The following is an 18,040-nucleotide window of genomic DNA, read 5'->3' as shown; positions in this document are numbered from 1 at the left end:
CAGGCAGAACTACAAGCCCAGGGAGGAAAGATTGTGCCAACACTGTGATCAGGAGGCCATAGAGGACGAAACCCACTTCCTGCTACACTGCTCCAAATACTCAGCAGTGAGGGACACTCACTTCAGGAGACTCTCACATCTCTTCCCAGACTTCATCACCATGAAGGAGGAAGAGAAGACATATATCCTGCTGGGAGAAGAAGAGAGAGCAGTGGAGATAGCAGCGCGGTATGTGAGCGAATGTCATAGACTGCGAGAAAGAGAACTATGATGCCATGGACTATAGCCCCCACCCTGGATCTGCCCCCATCCACCTCCCCTATGCCATGGACTATAGCCCCTACCCTGGATCTGCCCCCATCCACCTCCCCTATGCCATGGACTATAGCCCCCACCCTGGATCTGCCCCCATCCACCTCCCCTATGCCATGGACTATAGCCCCTACCCTGGATCTGCCCCATCCACCTCCCCTGTGCCATGGACTATAGCCCCCACCCTGGATCTGCCCCATCCACCTCCCCTACAGCTCCTACCCAACATCCCCATAGTCCCTATCCCTATTGCCTTTATACACTTGCTTTGGCAAAACTGATGTGTATTTGGTCCTGCCAATAAAGCTTCTTTGAATCTTGAATCTATATGAATATTCTAGATCACACTTGGTAAAATGTAAGTTCCTACATGTTTCGGACTTTATGACAAACTTTTTTTCCCCCACAAATTTTGGAGAAGAATGGGGTGAGTCTTATAATCCGAATGCTGCTTATGTGGGGGGCGGTAGAGCGGGGTCACAGGAGGCTTCCTGTAGCGGTGACCCTGCCAGCATCCACAGGAATGAGGCGAAGCTGCGGGCCCTGGACTGGGAGGATGGAGAGCCAAAATCTCAATCTACGCATGTGCCGCCTTCGGCGCCATTTTACTGAAATCAGGAGATCAATGTGTGCAGCAGGGACTCTGCTCCTGCCTCGTACCACCGGACACCAACTCCTTCCAGCCAAGGGCCTGCAGCATGGCCCCAGTTCTGCCACTGTACTGTGTATTAGGAGTGTTTTGTATCCTGTTTCGCCAAACGCTTTACCTGGGGTTGGAGAGATAAAGGGTGAACAACCCTGTGTCTCTGGGTGTGGCAGCTAGTGAGTATTGTGTTCAGAGTGATACAGCTTTACTTTGTCTCACCATACGGTATTGATGACCTACCTGCAGGGTAGCAGATTAGTGGCGGTCCGACACCCCCGGCGCCACCTCAGATCAGCTGGTGTTTGTTCCAGCGGTTTCTAAATGTAAACGTGTTGATCAGAGCTACTGTGCACATCTGCATTCAAAGTGTTTGCACCCGGCCATCACCGATCGTGGGGACGCCGAGTGTCAGACCCCCAACATTCTGCTATTTCTGTCCTATCCTACAGGGTAGATCATTAATACCGTATGGCCCCTGTAAGTTCCAGTGTAGTATTAGTATGACCTATATTATTGTGTAATCTCAGCTCTTACGTTGAAAAATCTGGCAAATTTTGGAGGTAAATTCCAGTTTGACATAGAAGTGACCTCAAGGGAGGATGATGAGGTAGAGCAACGGCTGAAAGACTCGGAGGCTGCATATATATCTAACCAGCCTAATGGCAATAGAATTGAGTGGCTAGCTTCTCAGAGGTTATATACTCAGCATGCAGATACTAAATCTAAATGCAAATTATTCTTTACTCGTCAATCCTATTTTGAAATGGGAAACCAGGCAAGTACATTTTTGGCTTACTTGGTGCGCCAGCATAATGCATCTAACACAATATTGCAAATTCATGCTCCGGACGATTTAGGCCTCTTTCACACTTCCGTCTTCCAAATCTGCACAGGATCCGTAAAGACGTTGAAATGACGGATCTTGTGCAGATTGTGGAAAACGTGTGCACTGGGCCTGTCTTTCTGACGGACCCGTCGAGGCTATGTGCACCTGTTGTGTATGCGTCTTCGCAGCGGTTTTCTGCTGCGAAAACGCATACACAACACAAACCAGGTTAAAAAAAATAAAAAATCGCAGTATTCTCACCTACCGGCGCTCCCGCGCAGCGATGCTCCCGGCAGCTAGCGTTCCCAGTAATACATTGCGAAATCTCGTGAGATTTCGCAATGTATTACTAGGAAGTAACGCTAGCTGCCGGGAGCATCGGTGACGCTGTGCGGGAACGCCGATAGGTGAGAATACTGCGATTTTTTTATATTATTTTTAACATTATATCTTGTTACTATTGATGCTGCATAGGCAGCATCAATAGTATAAAAAGAAAGAGAGCAAGAGAGAGTTTCCCTGACGGAAATTCTTCCACACATGCTCTCTTTGAAAAGACGGGACCCGTCGCTGGATTCCTGCTTTTTACAGGCAGCGACGCATCCTGCGCCCATAGGCTTCCATTGTAGCCAGTGACGGGCAGCGCAGGATGCTGACCGATTTTCCGACGTGCAGAAAAAGAGTTCCTCTGAATGTTTTCTCTGCCCGACAGACCGTTTTTTTTTATGCAGGATCCGTCACAATCCGTCGCTAATACAAGTCTATGGGAAAATGCAGGATCCTGCATTCTCAAAAATCGACGGATTGTGACGGGAGCTGAAAGACGGAAGTGTGAAAGATGCCTTATTAGTATCCTCGACTGATGAAATACTTTATTGTTTTCATGATTACTATAAGTCGCTATATAAATCCAGGAGCGGCCTTGATATTCTGGAATGTTCGGATTATTTATCAGATGTAACATTTCCCACATTGAGTTCAGCCCAGCGGGCCTTTATGGATGCTGAGTTTACCTTGGAGGAGATAGAATATGCTATGGCCAACATGGCCTCTGGGAAGGCCCCTGGACCGGATGGGTTTCCCATTGAGTTATATAGGAAATATCGAGATATACTAGCACCACTCCTATTTGGGAGGGAGGCTCTATGCCTGAAACATTTTATGAGGCAAATATTATTATGCTCAGGAAGGAGGGGAAGGACCCTTTGGAATGCGGATCTTACCGCCCCATATCGCTGGTAAATGTAGACTATAACATTTTCACTAAAATCTTGGCCACCAGACTGAACTCGATTATATTAGATCTCATACACCCAGACCAAACCGGTTTTATGCCTGGCAAGAGTACTTCCATCAACATTGGGCGAGTTCAGTCGGTGATTCAATATAGTTCTTTGGTACCAGATAATAACTGGGCACTAGCATCGTTAGATGGGGCCAAAGCTTTTGATTCCCTTGAGTGGCCGTTTCTGTCTGCATGTTTGCAAAAATATTGTTTTTGGAGACAAATTCTTAAAATGGGTTGACACACTGTATATGAAACCTAAGCCCCGCACAATTGTAAATAATTCCATTTCTGAGCCCTTTTTACTGCACAGGGGAACCCGTCAGGGATGTCCCCTCTCCCCGGCCCTTTTTGCTCTAGCAATAGAGGCATTGGCAATACGCATAAGGTCTTCCCCTGATATTAGGGGTATAGATGTAGCAGGTCGCGTATATACTATTGGTTTGTACGCTGATGACATGGTGATATTTATGGATAAGGCGGGCCTATATATAAATTGGGATAAATCGGTTTTATTGCCTCTCTCTCATACCCCAATGTCCCATCTTGAAACCCTCTTCTCGCTACCTATTGTCTCCGATTTCAAATATCTAGACATCCACATGTCTCAACATAGTAAATTTGATTTACAACTCAATATCTGTCCACTGTTAGATCTGGTTAAATCTAAATTTGCAACCTGGAATAAACTCCCACTATCTGTAGCCGGCCGTATTAATCTAATTAAAATGATACTACTTCCTAAACTCAACTACTGTCTTCAACACAGTGCTGTGCCAATACCTAAATCCTTTTTTGCGAATCTAAACTCCCAAATTACGTCCTTTATATGGGGGAAAGCTAGGCCCAAACTTAAGCTATCTGCTCTACAGAGATCAAAGCAGGGGGGTGGGGGGCACTACCAGATTTTTACCTATACTATCTGGCTGGACAGACTAAAGCAATAAATAAATGGATGCCTAATAATTCTCTTCCTAATTCTGAGAGCCACCTACTTCACTCTGTCCGAATTGATTGTCCGATAAGTTCCCTGGAACTGGAAAAAATTAGTGCCCCTCGTTTGCTGCCTCTACTTCGACTTGCACGATTAATTTGGAGGCAAATTAAAAAGGTTATCAGTTTTGTAAATATCGTAGCTGAAATGCCCCTGTGGAAAAATAATTATTTCCCAGTAGGGTTGAGCGACTTTTATTTTTATAGGATCGGGTCGGGTTTCACGAAACCCGACTTTCCCAAAAGTCGGGTCGAGTGAAATCGGCCGATCCTATAAAAAAGTCGGGGTCGGGGTCGGCCGAAACACGAAACCCAATGCAGTGCAATGGGATACTATGGTTCCCAGGGTCTGAAGGAGAGGAAACTCTCCTTCAGGCCCTGGGATCCATATTAATGTGTAAAATAAAGAATCAAAATAAAAAATATTGATATACTCACCCTCGGACGCGTCCTGCTTCTTTCCGGCAGCCTTCCTTCCTAAGAATCAGCGCGTGAAGGACCTTAGATGGCGTCGCGGCTTGTCCATGTGACCCCTCGCGACCAATCACAAGCCGCGACATCACCGCAGGTCATTCACGCGCTCATTCTTAGGAAGGAAGCCTGCCGGTTAGTACCAGGGCGCGTCCGAGGGTGAGTATATCAATATTTTTTATTTTGATTCTTTATTTAACACTTAAATATGGATTCCGATACCGATTCCCGATATCGCAAACATATCGGAGCTCGGTATCGGAGTTCCGATACCAGATTCAGAAGATCGCCGACCTCATGGCCGACCCCACACAGGGGTCGGGTCGGGTTTCATGAAACCCGACTTTGCCAAAAGTCGGCAACTTCTGAAAATGGCCGACCCGTTTCGCTCAACCCTATTTCCCAGCGCTGTTGAATCACCCATCCACCGATTTTTGGATCTCACATGGGGTCTTTTCGATAGGCGATCTACACGACCAGGGGACCTTCATGTCCTTTGAACAATTACAAGTTAAATACGATATCCCAAGATCTCAATTCTTTTGTTACTTACAATTAAGATCCGCCCTTCAATCACATGAGAAGTATGTATGCAGGTCGAGCTATTTCGTCTTTACCTTTGATAGGGATTCTTAATTCGCAAGGTCCTCAGGGCCTTATCTCCTCTTTATACACCTATCTACTGTCAGTGGGAGTCGAATCTACTATAAGGTCTATTAAGGGAAAATAGGAGGGACTTGTCTCTGATGTGCAAGGAGAAGAATGGGAAGATATTTTGGAATCTCCAACTAGGATATCCCCATCGGTCAATAATAGGATGACCCAGCTATATATAATATATCAATCTTATCTGACACCGACACGACTTTTCATGGGTCGATTCCAATCATCGGAATGTCTGAGATGTCACGCATTAGATGCAGATTTTATTCATATGATATGGAAGTGCCCCATCATTCTTCATTATTGGAGGGAGGTGACGTCACTATTAACATCCCTGCTATCAGTCCCTGTCCCCCTTGAACCACTGACGTGCTTGTTTGGAGTATGGGACGAGGAGATTTGGGATCATTACACTGGGATTTTTTTTACGTGAGACTCTTTCTGGCACGCAAGGTATTGGCACTACAGTGGATGGGTGGCTCATGCCCGACTCTCAGAGCTTGGATCGAATTGGTAAACTCGGTCATTCCATATGAATGCACATTGTACCAAAATAGAGGGTGTCCGGGCAAGTTTGAAAAAATCTGGGGCAGATGGAACTCTTCGCACCTCACTTTATAGAACCATACTGATTGGATATCGGTGCAGGTTGTTGGGTTTCTTGTCTTGGGACATCGCATGAAGGAAGGTATACTGCAAAATTTTCTTTTAAGCGGCGAACTAATAGTTGTTGTAATCGTTGTTGTTATAATTTAAGTTTTATGGTTCCATGTTTCTACCTTTATAATTTAATGATATTGGTAATTCGATATACACACTTTGCTATCCTTGAAACGTTGCATATATAATAGAAATAATATTTTGGTTAAGAGTAAGGTACCGTATTTTCCGGCGTATAAGACGACTTTTTAACCCCTGAAAATCGTCTCAATAGTCGGGGGTCGTCTTATACGCCGGGTACAGCGTGTGCAGGGAGCGATCCTGGATGGTTCCCAGGGACCGAAGGAGAAGAGACTCTCCTTCAGGCCCCTGGGATCCATATTCATGTAAAAAAAAAAAAGAATAAAAAATATGGATATACTCACCCTCCGACGGCCCCTGGCTCTCAGCGGTGCAAGTGGCCGCCTCCGTTCCTAAGAATGCATTGAGCGTAGGACCTGCGATGACGTCCGGTCGCGTGACCGCAACGCTCAATGCATTCTTAGGAACGGAGGCTGCCGCTTGCACCGCTGAGAGCCAGTGGCTGTCGGAGGGTGAGTATATCCATATTTTTTATTCTTTTTTTTTTTTTACATGAATATGGATCCCAGGGCCTGAAGGAGAGTCTCCTCTCTTCCATACCCTGGGAACCATACGCACCGCACACGTCGTATAAGATGACTGGGCGTATAAGATGACCCCCGTCTTATACGGTGAGTATATCCCAAATTCCATATTTTATATGGAAAAGTTGGGGGCCCAGTTGTCTTGTACAGCAGAAAATACGGTACTCATTTTATTAGAAATTTAATAATGCATATCATTATCTGTACTTTGTGGTGTTCTTGACCATGATGAATGCAAATGTGTATGTTGTATGGTTTATCCTACGGTTAATAAACGAATTTAAAAAAAAAAAATTACAGTTTGACATCACAGACGAAAAAACGAATCTGCTCAGGATAAGTTCTCATTGCAGGAGGAGCTGAGTAGTAGAGAGACTGTAAGTGTGGAGATCGCCAAAGCTTTGGAGGAAACTCGGAAGCAGAAAGAAGATCTTCAGCAGCAGGTGTGTGATGGCCAGAAGGTTTATGGCAGGTCGAGTTCTTCGTCGTTCAGGATTGATATACTTTACACTTTGTGTTCTGGCAGGTGGCAGATTTGACGGCCTTAATCGACAGCACCGCTCAGGAGATGTCTCTGAGGCAGAAGGAGCTGGCCAGAAAAGATGAAGAGGCTGCACTGCTGAAAGGAGGTAAGCGGTGGTCTCCTAGTACATGGTACTCCAGACTTGTCTGACAGCAGCTTTCTCATATTAGGGGGCAGGTGGCTTCACGGTGTCGTAGAGCTGGTAGACCAGGCATAAAAGGTTTGCGGGGGGCTTAAAGAAGCAGAAAGAGGACAGGCTCAGATTTCCGTACTGTTCTTCTGCACCATTTATGTCTTGTAATTACTTTCACCCCCAGATTACGATGCCATTGTATTAAAAGTGCAGCAGTTACAGTCCGATCTGGAGACGTATAAATCTATAGCCGCTCAGAGTGAGGAATCTGCTGAGAAACATGTAAGAGATGTCACCGTGCAGCTCCAGGAACAAAAAGAGGCGCTGCTGGCTAGTGAATCACAGGTAAGAAGGAGCCGGAGGAGAAGGTGCTCAGTCGTGGAGGTATAAGGTCAGGAAACATTAGAATGTGTGATAACTACCCAGTGTCATGATCGTTGTCTGGAGATTTCTCATGTCGTGGCGCAGGGTTCTTCCTGCAGCTCTCCGAGCTCGTAGCCGTTTGTGCATGCTTGGAGTTGTGGTTTCATAACTTCAGGTTGTAGACCACTGATCTTGATGGATGTAGACCACTGATCTTGAAGGAAAATTCTAATTTTGTATTGCAACTTCACACAATAGGGGTCACAAGTCGTTTTCCCTTTTTTGTAGGTCTCCTCCCTCCAAGAGGAAGTCTCTACTCTTCATGAACGTTTGCATGGTCCATATGCCCCGGAGCCCAATGGAGAGGTGACAGTCGGTGACCTTTCTCAGATCCAAAAGGAGAACAGGGAAATGGAGCAACAGATCGCTGAAAAAAACAAGGTGCCTCCGACAGGAGATGTGTTGCTGGAAAATGACTTCTGGCAGATGCACAAAGGGGTAGCAGCCAATATACCATGCTTTGTGGGGACAGTCCGCCACTAATTACAGACTGGTGTCACTCGGATGAATCCTGCACATTGGACGTTTTAGGGCTTTTGTAGAGTATTTAAGGGGCAAAAAGATTTAGATTGAAAGGAAAATGTTTCCAACATTCTGGTCAGCGCAGATGTGTAACTAATCAGAGGTATTCTCACCTTAGACATTTATAGTTCATCCACAGTATGCCGAAAATGGTGATACCTGCACCTTTCTCCGGAGTGGTGGTTTCTCATCCCTTTGTCCTGCAGGTTGGGTATACAGAGGGGTTGCACTCTCTCCATACGTTTTTCTGAGAGTTCTGAATATTACAGAGAAAGTGTGTTTCAAACACCTGTAAACAGATGCCCTCAAGAGATGGTGTGAAGGATTACACCAGAGAGAGATCACACAGAATCCCTCCGCTGCCACCACAGGTGACGAACGCGCACTTCTCCAACTTGCCTGATGTGACTATCACGTCAGCAAGATCACGTGGTATGGTCTCCTCACTTGGACCAGTGGGATACTCTGCACTCTCTGGGGACACGTAAGGTCAGCTTGGTACAGTTTTACACGGACACCCCCTGTCCACACGGGCCCAGGGAGTGAGAGGAGGTGGCCCACACAGTCACTGACGTGGCACCACACTCACCCACAACTCTGACACAGGTACCCTTCACTTGTCCCAGTGAAACAGAACCTTATCAGCTTGGTAGAACTGTCACCCCTTCCTCTTCCGATATAAGCCTGGTCCGATAACAGGAATTATATCTGTCCAGAAACCAGTCCCGGTAAGCATTTAACCCCTCTGGGTCGCTGCCCTCTGGGCTGAACCTAAATCCCCTCCCCTTTGCCTCTGCAACTGCAAACTCCAAAACCTATGATAGATCATAACTCCTTTCTGGACGGCCCTAGGGGCGGCAGTTCTGGTGCCATTGATCCAGCTGGGCCCCTGCTTTGTGTTAAGACCAAGCACAGCTTTGCTATCTGTTTCCTACTAGCTATTCTACATTTCTACCCACCCTGTGAGGCTAGAATGGATCGAGACCCGGGAAGGTGTTCGGTCCGGTCTGGGGATCTTGGAAATATATACGATGTACGGCTAGGATGTATAGTATCTCCATAACTCCTTATGGAATCATAGCTGACTTAACAAAGCAATTTTGATGGCATGGTTTCCACATGGAGAGCAAGCCTTTAGTTCTGCTCTGAGCTGGTCCAGTGTGAGATCTGTCACTCACAGCCCTTTGACTTCCGCCCCCCTACCGCTGCTGTGTTCTGTTACAACTTCCCACTGAAGGGGTTTTTATAATCCCATGCCAAATAGGATACTAATGATTGACAAATAATTATATATTCAATATTCTTCACAGATGGTGTGTGACTACGCCATATGTCTAAAATGAGAATACCCTTTTATATTAACTACACCTCTATGTCCTAAGACATTCATCCTAAACTCTTGTCAATATCTCCCAACCGCGTTGTATCCAGTGCGAATGTCCTGTATTTGGGGAGTTCTGAGTGATGTCACGGAGCTTGGGTGGGATGTGTTGTGGGATCTTTGGGAGGTAGGATGTGTCGCTGGAGCTTCGGGGGGTGGGATGTGTCACTGGAGTTCCGTGGGGGGGAGATGTGTCACCGAAGCTCTGTGGGGGAGGGGGTTGGAGATGTGTCGCCGGAGCTCCGTGGGGGGGAAGGTGGAGATGTGTCGCCGGAGCTCCGTGGGGGGGAAGGTGGAGATGTGTCGCAGGAGCTCCGTGGGGGGGAAGGTGGAGATGTGTCGCCGGAGCTCCGTGTGGGGTTGGGGGTGTGGAGATCTGTCGCCGTAGTTCCATTGAGGTGGGGAAGTGGAGGTGTGTCGCCAGAGCTCTGTGTGGTGGGGGAGTGGAGATGTCGCCGGAGCTCCGTGGGGGGGGGGGGGGAGAGATGTGTCACTGGAGCTCCGTGGGTGGGGGAAGTGGAGATGTGCCCGCCGGAGCTCTGTGGGTGGCGGAAGTGGAGATCTGTCCGCCGGAGCTCTGTGGGTGGGGGAAGTGGAGATCTGTCCGCCGGAGCTCCGTGGGTGGGGGAAGTGGAGATGTGCCCGCCGGAGCTCCGTGGGTGGGGGAAGTGGAGATGTGTCCGCCGGAGCTCCGTGGGGTGGGGGGTGGAGATGTCGCTGGAGCTCCGCGGAGGGAGATGTGTCGCGGGAGCTCTGTGGGAAGAAGGGGGGAGATGTGTCGCGGGAGCTCTGTGGGAAGAAGAGGGGAGATGTGTCGCGGGAGCTCCTTGGGAAGGAGGGGGGAGATGTGTCGCGGGAGCTCTGTGGGAAGAAGGGGGGAGATGTGTCGCTCTGTGGGGTGGGGGCGAGATGTGTTGCGGGAGCTATGGGGGGGTTGTGGGATGTGTCGCGAGTACTCTGATGGAGGATGTGTGACGCGAGTACTCTGATGGGGGATGTGCATTGTGTGAGCTGTGAGGAGGGGGAAGTGTATGTGTCGCAACATCAACTATGTCTGTGTCCTAAGGTCGTAGATACAGTTGAATTTAACATAAGACCACGTAGAACTTTTCGCTACTGTTCATCTGTGTAAATACTGAGGGCCATGCCAGAACCTTGAAGTCAGATGATGAGGAGCAAGACTCAGGCAAACTGTGTATGGGGGAATCATACTTCCTGGGGGGCACTGTGGGGGTCATGAAATCACTAATTGCTCTCACTAGGAATACTTGTTCTGTGTGGACACATGTACAGGACTGGCTGAGGTTAGGGGTCCTGGCTTGTGCGCCCCAGTATATGTCCCCCTTTTTCTGTCTCCCACAGTTGGGGGGTGTGCTGGGTTGTATCTGTTCTCCATACACAACATGAGTAAACAAACTGATGTTTTTCTCTGCATATTGATGGTGAGCGTCCTCTCACCGCACAGAACATTACCAGGGGTTAGGTTTACCATTCTAAAGTGAGTCGCGACCTGTGAGAGACAAAATGTGGATTTGAGGGAGATTGGGGCAATTTTATTTCTAACTTACAGATGTGGCAAACATTGCTTTCACTGTCTATACGACAGACCGTGTTCCATAATCAGTGCAGGCGCGCCACGTTAACAGTATCACATCCTGCGGATGTAACAAATAAGCAGCTCGGGGTCTTCCTGACTATCACGTTTGACCACTTTTGATAAGTCCTACCTTTTTTTTATCATCATCAGTCCTAATTCTCAATTCCCTTTATTCCTAGACTATAAAACAACTTCAGCAGAGAATGGCAGAACTGAAGAAGACGCTGCAAAAAGAGCTGGTGAGCTGGGGAGCATCTCCATTAAAGGGGTATAGTCAAGTATAAAAGTTATCCCCTATCCATAGGACAGGGCAACTCCCCCCACCAGTGCCGAGAACTGGTGAATGCAGTGGTGGGCCATGTTGTGCACTCAAACGCTATTCTTTCTTACTGGAGTGCCAAAGACCAGGCGAGCGCAGCGCTTGCTTCCATCTCCCATTAAGAATGACTAAAGCGGCAGTGCCCATGATCAACCACCGCTCTGTTTTTGGGTCCCAAAGGTCAGATACCCAACAATTGGGAAGTTATCCCCTATCCCATGCACAAAAGATAACTTTCAAGCTTGAGAATACCCCACTAACTGTTTATGAAGTAGTAATGACAATCTTGCTATCATGAGAAAACTGTGAGTGGTACCAGAGTCTAATCTCGCGGCAGCCCAGATCTACTACTATATTTTGTTTTCTAGAGATTGAAACCTGAAGCAGAGGAGAAGCTGAGTCCTGCAGACCCCCTGCTGCCTTCTCTCACCGTGACCAATAACGCTGATCTCAATGACTCTCGGGAGATAAACTTTGAGTACCTGAAACACGTTGTCCTGAAGTTTATGTCGGCTCGGGAAGCAGAGGTGAGGAACTGCATGTTTTATGTAGTGCGAAAGGGTAATCATTCCAACCCTCCATAGCCTGTATGTTTTATATGGATTTATAGCTCGTATTGACCACGAGATAATGAGCACTGTTCTAGACCCGGGCTGCAATTTTACATCTCTGCTCTTAGCCTGACCTTCTCTGTAGGGATTACATGGTTTTTACATCATTTTTGGAAAGTGTTCTTGTTCAATATCTGAGATTTCTTATTTTCTGAAAATGGCTGTACATAAAGCTTGGTATTGCCCTGTGTGTGGACTATTGTAAACCTTCTCTTAAATGGCATTTATCAGTAGGATCCACCCTCCTAAGCCGTCTATATGGGCATGCAGATCATAGGAAGCACAATAAAATGATACCTTGATATCTGCGATCCGATGTCTTATTCCAGAGAAATCCACGTTTTTCTTAGTATGTAAATGAGCTGCTAAGATCTATGGGCCGGACATAGATCTCCCTGAGAATCTGCCTCCACAGCTATTGGGGGAGTTACCAGTGTGAGACATGTAATGACTGACAGTTGCTCTCCTGATATACAGTACAGACCAAAAGTTTGGACACACCTTCTCATTTAAAGATTTTTCAGTATTTTCATGACTAAGAAAACTGTACATTCACACTGAAGGCATCAAAACTATGAATTAACACATGTGGAATTATATACTTAACAAAAAAGTGTGAAACAACTGAAATTATGTCTTATATTCTAGGTTCTTCAAAGTAGCAACCTTTTGCTTTGATGACTGCTTTGCACACTCTTGGCATTCTCTTGATGAGCTTCAAGAGGTAGTCACCAGGAATGGTTTTCACTTCACAGGTGTGCCCTGTCAGGTTTAATAAGTGGGATTTCTTGCCTTATAAATGGGGTTGGGACTATCAGTTGGGTTGTGCAGAAGTCTGGTGGATGCACAGCTGATAGTCCTACTGAATAGACTGTTAGAATTTGTATTATGGCAAGAAGAAAAAAGCAGCTAAGTAAAGAAAAACGAGTGGCCATCATTACTTTAAGAAATGAAGGTCAGTCAGTCCGAAAAATTGGGAAAACTTTGAAAGTGTCCCCAAGTGCAGTGGCAAAAACCATCAAGCGCTACAAAGAAACTGGCTCACATGAGGACCGCCCCAGGAAAGGAAGACCAAGAGTCACCTCTGCTTCTGAGGATAAGTTTATCCGAGTCACCAGCCTCAGAAATCGCAGGTTAACAGCAGCTCAGATTAGAGACCAGGTCAATGCCACACAGAGTTCTAGCAGCAGACACATCTCTACAACATCTGTTAAGAGGAGACTTTGTGCAGCAGGCCTTCATGGTAAAATAGCTGCTAGGAAACCACTGCTAAGGACAGGCAACAAGCAGAAGAGACTAGATTGGGCTAAAGAACATAAGGAATGGACATTAGACCAGTGGAAATCTGTGCTTTGGTCTGATGAGTCCAAATTTGAAATCTTTGGTTCCAACCACCGTGTCTTTGTTCGACGCAGAAAAGGTGAACGGATGGACTCTACATGCCTGGTTCCCACCGTGAAACATGGAAGAGGAGGTGTGATGGTGTGGGGGTGCTTTGCTGGTGACACTGTTGGGGATTTATTCAAAATTGAAGGCATACTGAACCAGCATGGCTACCACAGCATCTTGCAGCGGCATGCTATTCCATCCGGTTTGCGTTTAGTTGGACCATCATTTATTTTTCTACAGGACAATGACCCCAAACACACCTCCAGGCTGTGTAAGGGCTATTTGACCAAGAAGGAGAGTGATGGGGTGCTACGCCAGATGACCTGGCCTCCACAGTCACCAGACCTGAACCCAATCGAGATGGTTCGGGGTGGGCTGGACCGCAGAGTGAAGGCAAAAGGGCCAACAAGTGCTAAGCATCTCTGGGAACTCCTTCAAGATTGTTGGAAGACAATTCCCGGTGACTACCACTTGAAACTCGCCAAGAGTGTGCAAAGCAGTCATCAAAGCAAATGGTGGCTACTTTGAAGAACCTAGAATATAAGACATAATTTCAGTTGTTTCACACTTTTTTGTTAAGTATATAATTTCACATGTGTTAATTCATAATTTTGATGCCTTCAGTGTGAATGTACAATTTTCATAGTCATGAAAATACAGAAAAATCTTTAAATGAGAAGGTGTGTCCAAACTTTTGGTCTGTACTGTACATGTCTCATACTGGTAACTTCCACTATTATTTACAATAATCTCTGGATGCAGATTCTTGGGGAGATCTATGTCCGGCCCATAGATCTTAACAACTCATTTACATATTAAGGAAAACGTGGATTTCTCTGGAATAAAACATTCGATCGCAGGTATCAAAGTATCATTTTATTCAGTTTTTGATTACCTACATGCCTATATAGATGACTTAGGAGGGTTAATCCTACTGACAGATACCCTTAAAGCTAATTATTAACTTATTTTTCACTTAAAACTTAGGCATTTCATCTTATTAAAGCTGTATCAGTGTTGCTCAACTTCTCAGTGGAAGAGGAAAATCTCCTTAAGGAGACGCTAGAATATAAGGTAATCCATCATTTCACCTGTTATTTTCTTCCATTTATTGATTTTGATGTCATGGACTCAGCGGTGTCTCCCCTCACACCCGGCTGTCCTAATCTGGGTGAAACATTTTTCTTAAAAGTAGCAGCAAAGTGAATAAAATGTTATTAAATCCCCCACCCCCCAACGAGAACATTGACCTGTGATGCAGCTTTTAAATTTGCACGGCAAGAGATGCGTGGACCCATTTCAGCAGCCCCCGCTCTCTGATTGCTGTGATCGGTCAATCTGATTGATTGATCACAGCATGTGATTGCCGGGGAGTGCTCAAATATCAGCACTTACCTGTAAGATCTCCGCCAGGAGCTCGGTGCAGAAGGCCGCCAAGCTCCTGTGTCAACAGCCTGGGATGATTCCAGCACCAATCAATCGTGGCATTTGGAAGGTTGTGAGTGGGAGGTGGCTCCCTTTTTCCCCCGCATTGGCAACCCTGCGACAATACCATGGGGAGCCGATGGATATCATAGCACCCGGAGGTCAAACAATGAGCCAACATTGATAGTGGTAAAAATTTTATTTTTTATTCTTCACCACTCAATGGTATAAAATTCTGTGAGGCACATGTGGTGTCAGTGGTCACTGTGCCCCTAGATGATTTCATTAAGAGGTGTAGTTTGTAAAATGGTGTCACTTACGGGGGTTCTGCTGTCCTTACACCACATGGCATGGCACCCACAAACCATTCCAGGCAAATCTGTAGTATAATATGGTGCTCCTTCTCTTCTGATCTTTGCACTGTGCATGAAAAGTAGTTTTTGTCCACATGTGGGGTATTGTCACTCTCAGAAGAAATTGCGTAACAAGTTTTGGGGTTTCTACATTTTCTTCTATTAGCTCTTTTGAAAAATTAAAAACTTGGGGCTAAAACAACATTTTAGTGAAAAAATGTAACTTTTCAGTTTCACGGCTCAGTGTTATACAATTATGTGAAATAAAGTGGGTTTAAAATGCTCACTGCACTCCTAGAGCAAATCATCGAGAGGTGTAGTTTCCAAAATGGGGTCATTTGTAGGGGTTTCTGCTATTTTGGAACCTTGGCGGCTCTCCAAACGTGTCCACAATCTATTGCAGACAATTTCTTTATCGCTTCATTGGGGGACACAGGACAACCATGGGTGTATGCTGCTGCTGCTAGGAGGCTGACACTATGCAAAAAAAGGAAAAGGCGTAGCTCCTCCTTCTCAGTATACACCCACCGACAGGCACCAAGTACCTCAGTTTGTGCTTAGTGTCTGTAGGAGGCGGACCTGGATCTTCAGATCCGCTGCTAACCTTGAATTCCTTTACATGTTTTGTTGTTTTTATTAAAGGGAACCTATCACCCCGTTTTTTAAAGATTAGATAAAAATAGTGTGAAATAGGGGCAGAGCTGGGCTTTACATTAGTGCCTTTTTGGTGCCTTTACACCCCCGTTAGGCTGCCGAAATACCTTTGTGAAGTGGCCGTTTTGTCCTGTCACTCAAGTGGGTCAGGTCGGATGGGCGTGGTCACAGCGCTGTTTCTCCCCCAGATCAGGCTCATCATTACGTTGGTGGCGTAGTGGTGTGCGCATGTCCAAAGAGAAGATCCACTGCCCAGGAGATTCAAAACAGCGCGGTCTACGCTATTCGCCGTTTACCGGTGGGCGCGGCCATCTTTCCTGTGGCCGCGCGTGCGCAGATGGAGCGCTCTGCTGCCCGGGGCTTCAGGAAAATGGCCGCGGGATTCCGCGCGTGCGCAGATGGAGATCGCGGCGGCCATTTTCCTGAAGCCCCGGGCAGCAGAGCGCTCCATCTGCGCACGCGCAGCCACAGGAAAGATGGCCGCGCCCACCGGTAAACGGCGAATAGCGTAGACCGCGCTGTTTTGAATCTCCTGGGCAGTGGATCTTCTCTTTGGACATGCGCACACCACTACGCCACCAACGTAATGATGAGCCTGATCTGGGGGAGAAACAGCGCTGTGACCACGCCCATCCGACCTGACCAACTTGAGTGACAGGACAAAACGGCCACTTCACAAAGGTATTTCGGCAGCCTAACGGGGGTGTAAAGGCACCAAAAAGGCACTAATGTAAAGCCCAGCTCTGCCCCTATTTCACACTATTTTTATCTAATCTTTAAAAAACGGGGTGATAGGTTCCCTTTAACGATTTGGCTTTCTTTTTCAGATACAGCGTTCAGGGATTCAGGGTGCAATCTCCCACCCTGCCTCCCCAGGAGGGCGGCTGAGCGAGCAGTGTGGTGTCGTCCGCATCGCAGCTCTCAGACCGCCGGCAGGACATTATCCCCTGTCACCCTCCCAGGTGCTCCAGGGTCTTTATGGTGGCAGTCCTTGCCAAACAGTCCCCCTCACCCCTCTCCTCGGAGTGGGCTGAGAGGAAGACAGTGGTCACCAGCGGTGACCCTCCCCCTTGTCTTCGGGGTCAAGGCCGTCTTCTGGACGAAGGATTCTGTTCCAGCGACCCCTCTCTCATCGGGCCCCTGGTCGATCCTCTCTCCCCACTCTACCTGTGGAACCGGACATGCAGGTACCAAGCGCTTCAGCGGCAGCCGCTTTACCACAGCAGTATCCTCCCCTGACTAGATGTGCAGCGCTCTCTCCCTGACACAAATTCCCGGCTTTTTTACTTTCGTTTTCACCACTGCGGCCGACCACGCCCCCTCCTTGGGCGCGCTTTTTCGGCGCTCTTTTCCTTCTCCACTCAGGATGGCTCTTACATCTCAGGCACGCCCTTCCCTTTTGGAGGCCCTATCAGGAGCCTTGGCTTATCCTCACAGCACAGCTCCGCCCCTTCTTCACCGCTGGCACTTCCTGTCTCTGCAGCTCCGTGCACAGGAGAATCATGCGTTGGGGACACAGATAACTCTGCTCTGTGGTGCGGTAGGATTGCGACGCTATATTGGCCCCTCCCTCGGTATGATCCATACCACTGTAGGCCCCTTAGACATAAGGAGATACTGCAGCGCTATACTACAAAAAAGACTAACTCCTCTGGAGCCTCCCTTCCTGTGCTCGTTGTAAGATAAAGTGGTCAGTAGGCCAATCGTCGCCTCTCTGCCAGTCCTGCAGTCCTCCTGCCATGTCTACCCCGCAGGAAGCTATTGACTCTCGGGATGGGGGCGCTCCCCCTCCCCCTGAGTGGGCCGTTGCTATCTCGCAGTCGGTCTCTGATTTGACTAAGGTGTCTCAGTCCCTGGTCCAGGCGCTTGAACGTCTTCCACAGCTACCTACAGCCACCATTGGTCCGACAGTCCCTCATGGCGAGTCGGTCGCACCTGACCCTGAACCTCAGGGAGACAAATCAGCCAGCCGCTCTAGAAAGAGGACTCTTTCTGGCTCTTCGTCTAGTTCTCCGGGTCCCTCTGCAGCGCTCAAACTGCTCTCCTCCTCCCAATTCCCCTCTTCGGAGGAGGACATTGGGTCTGATTTGGATTCCCAGTCCGGTTCTGACTCTGATTCAGACCAGACTTCTAGCATGCAGGCTGTCGTAGATTGTCTTATTTCGGCTACCTCGCAAACCCTCAAACTA

General features: G+C 47.4%; 1 protein-coding gene across 10 annotated transcripts in view; it reads left to right on the top strand.

Annotated features, from left to right (window-relative positions):
• GOLGA1 (golgin A1) overlaps nucleotides 1-18,040 on the top strand; it is a 66,718-nt gene that overhangs the window by 34,083 nt on the left and 14,595 nt on the right. For all 10 annotated transcript variants that reach the window (XR_013221131.1, XM_077283580.1, XM_077283574.1 and 7 more), the window contains 7 exons: nucleotides 6,875-6,964; nucleotides 7,048-7,150; nucleotides 7,362-7,522; nucleotides 7,829-7,981; nucleotides 11,280-11,339; nucleotides 11,788-11,946; nucleotides 14,407-14,493. Coding sequence is in view for 9 of the 10 variants with exons in the window: in XM_077283580.1 (XP_077139695.1) it covers nucleotides 6,875-6,964; nucleotides 7,048-7,150; nucleotides 7,362-7,522; nucleotides 7,829-7,981; nucleotides 11,280-11,339; nucleotides 11,788-11,946; nucleotides 14,407-14,493 (813 nt within the window). In the remaining variant the exon portion in view is untranslated. The remainder of the gene's footprint in view (nucleotides 1-6,874; nucleotides 6,965-7,047; nucleotides 7,151-7,361; nucleotides 7,523-7,828; nucleotides 7,982-11,279; nucleotides 11,340-11,787; nucleotides 11,947-14,406; nucleotides 14,494-18,040) is intronic.

The sequence above is a fragment of the Ranitomeya variabilis genome, chromosome 2 (genome assembly GCF_051348905.1).
Source record: "Ranitomeya variabilis isolate aRanVar5 chromosome 2, aRanVar5.hap1, whole genome shotgun sequence".
Taxonomy (NCBI): Eukaryota; Metazoa; Chordata; class Amphibia; order Anura; family Dendrobatidae; genus Ranitomeya; species Ranitomeya variabilis.
Note: the sequence above shows the minus strand (reverse complement) of the source record. Positions and strands in the feature narration are given on the sequence as shown.